The sequence below is a fragment of the Nelumbo lutea genome, chromosome 4, assembly GCF_056320005.1.
Source record: "Nelumbo lutea isolate HS-2025 chromosome 4, American lotus-T2T, whole genome shotgun sequence".
Taxonomy (NCBI): Eukaryota; Viridiplantae; Streptophyta; class Magnoliopsida; order Proteales; family Nelumbonaceae; genus Nelumbo; species Nelumbo lutea.
Window position 1 is genome coordinate 33,867,789 of NC_142687.1, and position 11,378 is coordinate 33,879,166.

General features: G+C 36.9%; 1 protein-coding gene across 1 annotated transcript; it reads right to left on the bottom strand.

Annotated features, from left to right (window-relative positions):
• Window positions 1-1,937: 1,937 nt before the first annotated feature.
• RABA6B (Rab GTPase-like A1I protein) lies at window positions 1,938-6,192 on the bottom strand. The gene is made up of 2 exons (XM_088982484.1): window positions 5,540-6,192; window positions 1,938-2,510 (listed from the first exon to the last, which is right to left on the bottom strand). The coding sequence occupies exons 1-2, from the start codon at window positions 5,749-5,751 to the stop codon at window positions 2,078-2,080; spliced, it is 645 nt and encodes a 214-aa protein (XP_088838610.1). The 5' UTR covers window positions 5,752-6,192; the 3' UTR covers window positions 1,938-2,077.
• Between the last annotated feature and the right edge of the window lie 5,186 nt (window positions 6,193-11,378).

The following is an 11,378-nucleotide window of genomic DNA, read 5'->3' on the forward strand; positions in this document are numbered from 1 at the left end:
TTGGAATTTTGTCAAAATTGCAAATGAAGTCTACCTAAACCCCAAGCCTAAAACAGTGTAAAATATTAACTTGGACCAATCCGAATTAAACCCCTAGTGTTATGATTTTACCAGTTAATCTGGATAGTTAACTAATTCGAACCGTCAAAACCATTACTTAGCCATGGTCCAAAAAGGTCCCTGGGTCCGTGATCACCGGTTCAACCTCCCATTCTAGTCTAAGTCTGACAACCTTGCCAGCATCTGTTCCACCCATGAGATCAATTGGGCGAAGATCAAGTCCTAATTATATACTTTTTTTCCTGAATAAATTTGAAATGGCATAAAAGCTCTATTAAATTATTCCCCAATTTCTTTTCTCCAGAATTGTTTATTAAGGCCGTGTTTGGTTAATGTGCAATTTTATTTGTACTAATACAAATGCATGAGAGTGCAAATGAAAAAAATGCAAATTCTTATTTAATTTTGTTTTGGGTTTTACTTTATTCTGTTTCGTTTCTTAATTTACTTTATTTTTATTACATTCAAACAAAATAAACTAAGATTTGAAACAAAAATAAATCAGAATTTACACATATCATTTGCACTGCCATGATTTTGCATCAGTACAAATTTATTTGCATTGTAACCAAAAACAGCATAAAGGGTAATTTGCTAAGACTCCCCACATACTTTTACAGGTTTACTAAACCTATCCTATAATTGTGTTTTGCTAAAACCTCTCTTATAATTTGCAACTGATTTATTTAATCAACCTTCTGACATACATAAGTGGACAATGATGGTTATTATGGCTCAGTCTGGAAAAAGTACAAATGCTATGCACAGTGTAAATACATACAAAATAATACAAAATTTAAGATTTTGCACTCTACACATTTGCATTTGTACTCCTTCCAAACTAAGCCTAAGGAAAATGAAGTGCAACTCTACAACCCATTCCATTCAATTCAATTATGTTTGGATTGTTTGCTATTCAAAGAAGGAAGGTATGTTGCTGTTGTAGATTAAGATCTCGGACGCCCTCACCATCTCTTCTTCATTTTGTCGAAACCAAGCATTATTTGGTAGATATGAAAAAACTATACATTGTTTTTTTTTTTTTTTTTCTGAAAACTTACTAGTTGTTAGTGGTATTTTTGGAATAAACAACCACTGGTTCATGAAAGAAGATTGATTAAGTAAACCAGTTGCAAACATTATGGGGTATTTTAGTAAAACACAAATTATATGATAGGTTTGGGTAGAGTTCAGATCTCTGCCCTACAACGTCTCACAACACATCCCTGCCATGTATTGGAAACATCTCTTGATGTTGACATCATCAGTTCTGGTACTATCTTCGGGAAATATTCCCAATACAGGGCGGGGATATTGTGGGTGCCCCCTTGTGGGGCACAGATGTCCTCCCGTTTGAGTAAATCCTTAAGTATATAAGGTATTTTCGTAAATTACCCTTTATTAGATTATTCTTTTCGTTAATCATTTTCCCCTTTATCTGACCACATACTTCTATCAGTTCCATAGGCTTCTCGACCCTCTACCAACATAATCTCATACATAGCGGGCCCCAGTCTCATGATGAGATGTGTGGTATTAGATCAAGTTGGTAGAGGGTTGGAGTGTGTTTTATTGGTAGAAGATCTCAGCTCTCTCAAAAGAAGGTCTCGGTATGGATTGGAAGTCACATTTTCTCCTCACAGAATGCACTTCACAGCACATCACATTTATGCATCCGCAACATCTTCTCACAAAGGACAATATGCAAGTACAGGAGATATTCTCAATGCACGACTGAAAACGCTGTATGATTCCCCAGTATGTCTCCATCTATGAGTTTTGGGTTACTCCAGTTGAACGGTAACAGGCCAGCCTTACTTTGAAGGAAATCAAGGCACTAAAGGGACATCTGATCGTCTCGTCACTGATCGATACAGTTGGCCTCTAAATCTTTTGTTGATTTGTTGAGTTTGGCAAGACGAATCAAGTAAACAAACAGAAATCAAAAGGAAAAACAAACAAGAGAGGTGTGTACAGGAAGTGTGCATGGAATGGAATGTTGCTTCAAGCAAGCAAATCACCTCAAACAACAGTTCGTCTGCTGCTTGGTTTCAGACACCTCGTCTAGATTGAGTATGGTTTTGCCAGCACTGGGTGCAGATGATTCGTTCATCTTTGCCTCCAGCAGTTTTTTTCTTGTGATTTCATGGATTTGGTTGATCATTTGTAGGAACGCCTCTTCCACGTTCAAATTCTCCAGGGCAGATGTCTCCATGAAGCAGAGGCCTTCTCTCTCTGCAAGCTCTCGTCCTTCCTCTTCAGCTATTTCTCTTTTCTGACCCAGATCAGATTTGTTGCCCACCAACACAATCACCAAGTCTGAATCTCCAAACTCTCTGAGCTCGTCTATCCATTTTCTCAGATTGTTGAATGTTGCTCGTCGTGTTATGTCGTATACTAGCAAAGCACCCAAAGCTCCCCGGTAGTAAGAGCTGGTGATTGCTCTAAATCTGTAAATGAATAACGCTCACTTCAGAAGAGAGTAAAGGGACATCCTTTGGCCCCAAAAGAAACACAAGAGAGCTACTGATTTGGGCACATCTAATTTTTTTCTTTTTTAATAAAAGGGCAAGACAACACACGGCTACTCATTTCTCCAAGGGCACATGCATTAAAATACAGAAATACCCTATCCAATACTGATTTCTTTTGTCCTTTTATCATAGATGCGTTCATTTATAAAAAAATGGATATGCCCTACTTACTCCCCTACAAAAAATGCAAAATAAAAAAAGGGGAATGCCAACCCTATGAACAAGTAAACATTGCTACCATTAACATGATTTCGTAGGTTGAATTGTGCCTCTTTTCAATTCTAACACACCAGGCCCATTGGCCATACTAAGGTTTTTGAAATTGAACCGAACAACCAACCGGTCAGGGGTTTGGTTCCCGGGTCAAACAGATGGCCCATTCTGATAAAAATTTAAAAAAATTAAAAAAATTATAAAACGATCAAAAACTGTTAAATGATTTGATTGTTCGGGTCAATGATTTTCTGACCAAATCAATGATTTTTAGCAAAATAAAGATTATGAGATAAAACGGAACCAATTACCTGACCAGTTCCCGATTTTTTTAATCCAACAATCCTGTCCAGTCCGATTTTGATAACCATGGGCCATACCATAGAGAGCCTACTGTTTCCCAGATTTTATGTTGTTTTTCCAGTTTGGAGGGATGCCGAATGACCATCTTGACTACTGGATTATTGGCTATGACAAATATATCAAAATTAGGATGTGCCCTAATGACCGGCCCTCTAAATTAGAGGCATCTCTTATATGAAAGTTAGTGCGCTCGATATGGCGGAATGACCAACCCAACTTTTGCCTTATATTTTTCCATTTTAGGGCATTGGCCCTTTCTAAATGGGGTTAGTAATACTGGGTGTTATAGAATTAGAGAGCCTTCATGAATGCTTGCAAAGCAATGGGTTCACCTTGGACTGAACGCATGCTGTAAATGAAATCATTCCTATTCTCAGCAGGATTAGCATTCCTTAATGCAATATCTAAAGCCCCAGCTGAAATTGACTTGAGTGTGGGCTGTCTTGCTTAAATGAGCTAAGCTTATAGCTTGGGGCTTGGGCTGCAATCTATGAATTCAACTCTAACCTGGACTTCCATTGATTTCAGGCAACAGAAACCATCATGAAAATGATAGTTAACATTTTCTCTTGTGTAGATTGTAAGGGTGATTTGTCAAATAGCCATTGAATGAAAGACCCAGAAAAGAGAAAGAGAGTGAAAGTCTGGATTTCCTGTTCATGGCAATTTTATCCACACCTATCCAAGTAACATCGCAGCCACACATGGGCAACATTTCATCATCTTATATGCATGCCTTAATGCACGGAAATAGCATTTTATGAGTAGGCATGGATAGAGTTCTTATGGATAAGAGATCCAGAGTGGAAGAGAGAAGAGTGCCAGAAAAGGGTACTGGGGGAAGAAAAGCCAAATCAAGTTTATTTAAGAAATAGGACTCTAGCTTTGAAGTGGAAGCAAAGATAATTGAAACACATGGTAGGTAGGGTGGCCTTATCATCTCCAACTTTTCAATGTGAATGTGAAAGAATGCCGACAATGTATTGATGATGCCTCACGAGTTAATGAATTAGTCCACCTTTTCTTAGCTGTCTAAGGTTTAGCTGCTTGATTTGATTACCATGTGGTAGGAACCAAAGTTCCCCAACCTCTTAACTCTCTCTGTACTTCTAATTTATGATATACAACTCAAATCTTGTTTACAAGTCACCGAGATTTTCATTTCAATGAACCCAAAAGCAAATTTCGTAATTATTACTTACTAGGAAAAGTGCTGCCTATTCTGATCCACCAAACATGTTTCTGCTACATGTGTTCATTCCCCTACATTTTGCCCTTTGACATTGTATGTGGATTGCTCAATGCTTCAATTTTGTGGCTCCAATTAAAAATGCTCAAGAAAAAAGGGCATATTTTGAAATTTGAACACATAGCAAGGGAACATGTGGGGCCCTTTTGGGCCCCTAACTATGCAGCCACATGGAAGACTTATTATTTTGGTAGTTTAAATTTGTTCCTCAAACAACCCACTAACAAACCCATTTTCTTTTTATGGTGGCGGTGGTTGCTATTATTATTATTTGATTTCTTTCCTGTGAACATCTCAAGTTCCTTTTGTTCTGATGATATAATATTTTTAGGTTTTCTTATTTTACTGAACTGTCAAGCTCATAACAACCCAGTTAATTTAATTCCCACCTCAACAACATAACAAGTTAGTAGTTCAAGTACCTAAATTACCTGATACCTTAACAGGATCGACATCAGAAAATAGAAAAGTTGTTAACCATAAGGATCAAATGAATCACAAACTAGCTAAATGTGATCAAGCTAACTTATGTTGCACTCTGGGACTCGAAACCCAGAAGAATTATTGCAGAAAAAGGTCACTAGCTAATAGTTCGGCCAAAAGGAATGTCTCTACTGTATGTACCTTTCCCTATGTACTTTGATTTGAGATTGTAACTTTACATGTACTTGGACCTCATCAATGGGATCCTCTGGTAAGGCCAATTTACCCAATAAAAGGATGAAAATAATTGGTGTGGGACACACTCGGGCTATGTCGTCACCTGGTTCACATTTCAGTCTGATCTAGACCCATATGAGTGTCACTTTCTTTGGGAATCCAGAGGGAAATTTCCTAACTAGACCACCTTTCTCTGAATTTGTTATACGGAACAAGGTAATTGAATTCGATTATTCTCCCACTTTTGTTCTTTCTTTCCTTCCTCATATGGGTTAGGTGAATTCTAATTTTTTAGTTTAAAATAGAGATTATAGAATCAGGATTCAGGAGTATCTATCTCTAGTTTAATTGTAGACTAAATTATAAGCAGAAAATTAGCATGATAACAACATGCCCAAATATCAAGCAGAAGAATTAAGCAAAAGAAGAAGAGCAGATGGGTGAGATGCTTTGTGCCTACCTTTCCTGTCCTGCTGTGTCCCATATCTGAGCTTTGATCAGTTTTTCGCCAACCTTTATGTTCCGGTAGGCGAATTCAACTCCGATGGTTGGTTTGGAATCAAGGTGGAATTCATCTCGGGAGAACCTTGAGAGAAGGTTTGATTTCCCAACAGCAGAGTCTCCTATCAGAACAGCCTTGAAGAGGTAATCACACTCGTCATCAAAGGCCATTTCAGAGGCCTTTGAATTATAGACTATAAGGAGAAGGAGAGGAGGGTTGTTTTATGGACTTTCAGAGCATAAAGAAGAAGAAGAAGCCCCTGTTTTTTGTTCTGCTTTGCAGGTTATAAACTGTGGAAGAAGGGGAAAGAAGGAAGAAGAGGAAAAGGAGGAGCCATGGAGGAGTTGAGGAAAGTATTACAGGGAGAAAAAGATGGTGGTGTGTCTTGATCAAATATACAAATCCTAGATTTTGAACTAGAAACCTCCAGGTTTGGGCTTTGAAGGTATTCACCTATTGCCTATTGGGTGACGACAAGGATAAAGAGACAGAGACACTGTTCTATACTTGATCTTGTCAAGGCTATTGCTTCGTAATATAAACAATTGAGAGAAAGAGAGAGAGAGATTCTTGAAATAGAAAAAATAGGAAGCCAGGATTAATAATAGTAGGTAAAATCATGATTTTATGTTCTCCCCCCATTTGATAAGCAATCCTTGTTACTGGCTATGCTACAAGCAATAAATCATTACACTTGAGAAGAGGTTGGTAATAACTTGTATGATCACACACTTTAAGCCCTTGGCCAAGAAAAAAAAAATTGGGAGAATGACTGATCAGCCTAAGGTCAGAAATATTTAGCCCTACGTATTGGGGATGAATTCTGACCGTGGATTGATGTCAAATCTACAGACAGGATGTGATTTATAGAGAGACTACTAATAAAATATGGGGGCTGTAATTCAGAATTCTGCAATGAGCTGCAGAGTACTTTACCCAAAATTCATACTGGGCAAAATCTATGATGAATGGATTGATAAAAAGAAAAAAAAATGTAGTAGTTAAATTTGGTAAAGTCTTAGTGGAAAATATAATTTGTGAAATGTGAAAATACATCTTATGAAAGGTGAATTAATGAAAAGTCATAGTTGAATTCTTATTCTAATCATCTATAGAGTGGTGGCTTGATTGGCACGTAAACTAGGTAGTCTCAGGCGAAATGTAGTTTTTGAGCCTTTTATTTGTTCTCATCACTTTTGAGAAGAGTTATTAGTATTGCTAGAAAAAGTATTGTACTATGCCAAGAAATATTGAAATACGGCCTTTATGGAGGCAAAAAGATGAGTGATTCAATACCAAAAAAAAAAAAAACTCCTATTCCAATTAAAATTTTATATAATAAAGTAACAGCAAGCAATGTAGATATAAAATACTAATGAAATAAACATATTTTAACAAAAAAACTCTCACCAAATTCCAAAATTTGAAAACATTTTATAGAAAATTAAAGGTGCCAAATGGCCGAAATTTGTGGAACCTAAAACCTTGCTTGCCTGCTAGATGCATGCAAGTAGTAGGCCCGGCTGGGTTTGCACTTACAAGGCCCAAACCTGCCAGAACCAGGATTAGGCAGGCTCTGTTTTTTTCAGTGGCCCTGAATCGCTACGAGGCTTCACCTGATCAAATAAAATTAAGCATTTGTTTTTGCTGCTTTTTTGAACGGATTAATGGTCCGGGCCACACCCCATTCCAGTTCTGAGTCTGATCTCTAGGGCTTTATCCAGGCGTGAACTGATCCTGCAGGCAAAAGGACTAATAGTGTTCCCTGAAGCCAAAGTGGTCCCAAACGATATTTCCAAATTGATACATTTACGCCTCCACTTCAACCCAATATACCGAAAGGACCTGTGAATGAACAAGGAATATGTAACCTTTCTGTGACATCACAGTGCACTTTAATTATGAACATTTGTACCTCAAATCCCTCGGATTTCTTGAAACAAACAAGAGAACAATTTTATTTGCCACCTGGTAGGTAATTATTGATCTAAAGTATGCAAAGCTCTGACCCTAGGGGTGCAAATGGATGGCAATCCAATCCTATTTTGTCAAATTTGAATATCCCTATTTCAGATTTTGGATCACCCCTATTTGATCTGACTATCTCTCTATATATACATGTTATTTATTTATTTATTAATAGGGTAAAATACAAAAAACCTCTCTTAAAGTTTATGACAATCATAAAAATCTCCTCCTATAGTTTCTGACAATCATAAATACCTTCCTTATAGTTTTAATTTAACAAAAAGCCTCTCCTAGATTTTTAAAGAATGCAACAAAAACCTTCCTTACTGATCAAGACAAAAAATATTATAGCGATGAATCAATTATTCCCAATTATCTATTTTACCCTTTTACAAATGAATTTGCATCTATTTTCACTGAAATACCCCTGTCGACATGTTATCCTTTCTCCCGCCGACCTCTCTATCCTCTATTCCCATCCCAATTTATCGAGTTTGAAGAAGGGGAACTCAGCACGCAATCTCTCATCCAAACTCTATTGATTCAAGGAGGGACAACATGCACCTATTAATCTCCACGACTGTCACCAGACCTCTGTCGACGACCCAAGACCAAAAGAATTTAAATTGAACCAGCATAACAAGAATGGTCGATCATGGGGTGACTACAAGCATCTCATGTCGGTCAACCACCTCGGAAGGACATCCCCTCCGATGGAGACACGAAACACAATGATATAATTTCCCTTGCTAACTTCGTCCCCTAGTTTCCTATAGCACTTGCTTGAAATTCAGCTCTCTTCATCAGCATAGGCTGCAAAATTGCCATCCTGCCTCGTTGTGAAGAAGTTCTCCCAAAGAGAGATCTTTTGTTTAATATGAATCTCCAGGAAAAAAAAAAAAACTTGTCTGAAGCCCCTCAAGACTAACAATCTCACTGCATCCAACCTCTTCCAACTCAGATAGTCCTCATCAACAACCACAAAGTCCCCAAACGCATCATTTGTAACCTCTGTGAAACCCAGCTGAAACAACTTCCTTCTCTCATGCTTTGTTTGTTATTATTCATGGAGCAAGACTTTAGAATTATTAACCCATTCTTCATGCATGGTGCATTATCAAGCTTCGGAGGAAAAAGAAACATGCCTTAGCTAAGCAAAATACTTTTTTTGAGGAACTCTGATATAAAAAAGAGTTCTTCTGTTGGCCTACATCAATGAATCCAAAGAAATTAGGTGGTAGACATGATCAAGATAGCATAGAGCTAATCTATCCTGGGAAGTTAATACATGGCCTGTCCGACAAGTCCCCTTGTTTGATATATAAATTGACCATATCAATCACCTCTTTGAATCAAACAGGACAGACAACTAGACATCGTATAGGATAACCCTTCGGATTACTTTTCTGGATTAAGACATGTTCGTTTGCTCTTAAATCTAACATCTGAAAATACAATAATTACATTAAGATGTATATTGGTATTGGTGAATTTTTCTTTCTTTTAAACTCTAAACGCAAAGAATATTGTTCTAAACTCCGAATTCTGAAAATTATCAAATATCCATTTTGACCCCATATATTAATGCTTTTGTTTGTCTTATTGAGGGTATCATTGGAAAACAAAAAATTGTATGATTGCACTTTAAGAGATAAGAGATAAGAAGAACGAACAACCATTTTTTTCTTAAAATTAAAAGATTCATCTTAAGAAATAAGAGTTAAGAGGAAACGAAAATGCCCCAAATCTATAGATGTCAACATAGGGTATCCATGAAAACTGCCATTTTCATTCTTAAACCCGATTAAGCATTCTTAATCTTAAACCATTGCACCGGTTGATACTTCTCAAGCGATGTTGGAGACAAAGGCAACTCTGGTTAACAGAGCACTAGGTTCTTCCAAACATGGATTTTTAACCGAATTGGTTAGTTGAGATTGATTGAAATGATTTGCACCAAAAATAACAGTTGTACGACTAGCCGACTAAAAAATCCATTGGACAAGATGGAATAGCAAGGAACTTAACCCACTGTTTTTGTTCTTTCGCATCACTTAGGTGGGAAGTAGGAAAAGAATAGAATAGAAGGAAATTTTTTTTTTTTTTTTTTTATCTTTGAAGAAACAAAGAAGGAAGAAGGTTGAAAGAAAGAGGGACAATGCCATAGTAGGAAAGGGAGGGTTTTGTCCCTCGATTAGGATAAAATCATTAAATGACACCTAGGGGTAATTTTGTAACTATTGACGTTTTTTGTCTTGGTCATTGACGGAATAGAGGTTTTTATTGCATTATTTAAAGATCTAGGGGAGGCTTTTGCTAGAGTGGAACTATAAGGGAGGTTTTTATGATTGTCAAAAACTTTAAGGGAGGTATTTCTATTTTACCCTTATTAATAAATATGTTATTTATATTACATTTTTATATTATTTATTTTTAATAAAAAACATGTATATATGATAAAAATAGTTGAAACTGTATCAGATCATGATTTTTTATATTATTTATTTTTAAACTATTATATTTTCTTTTTCCTTTAATAATTTTTTAATTTTTTTTAAATGAAATTGGACCAGATCAAATTTGGATATCCGACATCCTAATTGGATCCTAATTCGAATTAGTATTTATGAGATCCAATCGAATCAGATTCAAATATAATTTAATTTGAATCCGATCCAATCCCTATCTGACCCATCTTCCCATGAATCGAGTTTGTATCTACTCCTCACAGAATGCACCTTACACCGACCTCACAAACACGTTTCAGCCATGCATTTGGAGCACCTCCCCATGAATAAAAATTTATAATTACAGAGATGTTCTAGATGCACAGTTGAAACGTGTTGTGAGGCGCATTCTATGAGAAGCAAATCCAATCTCCCATGAACCCTGCTGGTTCAAGAGTTTGGATCTACTACCCACACCCTACTTGTAAGACACTACAACCCTCGTTAGAACATCTTAGCAATCTGGGTCTCCTAATCACACCCACAAAGATGTTCAGATATGGTGTCTAGTGGGTAGGGTTTTTGTGGGAAGGAGATCCAAAGTCATGTTAAATCTGGATCGCCTACCACAGGACACAACGAAAGATGTTCCCAATGTACAACTATAGCGTCCTGTGGGTAGGCGTAGGTATGATCCCTGTGAGTAGGACATCCGAACAAAAGGGTTCATTGTTAAGATGATCATTAGCATCATTCCCATGGAAAAGACATGCTGCAAACTGCAAGCTCTCACGTGTATAGCCAGTGGGCCTCACGTGTGCTCTACTCTTTCTACTAACCTCTATTTATGGATGAACCAGACTACGGTGGATGTCCCTTTTATGGTGAGAATTTATTTTTCCTCTCCATTTCCATCAACACAAAGTACAACCTCATTTTTATTTTTGGTATTCGGTGCTATGAACCACTAAACCTCCCCTTGACCCCTTTTTTCCCCAAAGTGATGGTTGTGGGATTCGGTTCTGTATCACTACTGAACAAACTAGATAATATACCAACAATCCACCTCTCAGTTGGTAAGTACAACCCCATAGGTCATGTTTGTTTCACCATAAATTAAAACTAGTGAAGGCCTGTAAGATCCACGAGATTTGTTAAGTTAAAGATAAACAATAGAAGTATGTAAGATTATACAATTGTTTTATATAATAATTAATAATCGTTCATATTTTATATACTATTTTTAATAATTTTTTATAATACAAATATAACAATAATTAAATTTAGATAGGTTTGTTTATCAAATTTAGGGATGAAAAATATTCCCATTTCCTCGATCCCCGTGGGGATCTGCCCTGAATGGGGCAGGGATGGGGATGGTT

What these genes read in the sequence shown, in the direction of transcription:
- RABA6B (XM_088982484.1), bottom strand. Translation starts at nt 5,751, where the DNA reads ATGGCCTTTGATGACGAGTGTGATTACCTCTTCAAGGCTGTTCTGATA. An exon ending in GACACAGCAGGACAGGAAAG is followed by an intron (nt 2,511 to 5,539) that starts GTAGGCACAAAG and finishes ATTCATTTACAG; the next exon opens with ATTTAGAGCAATCACCAGCT.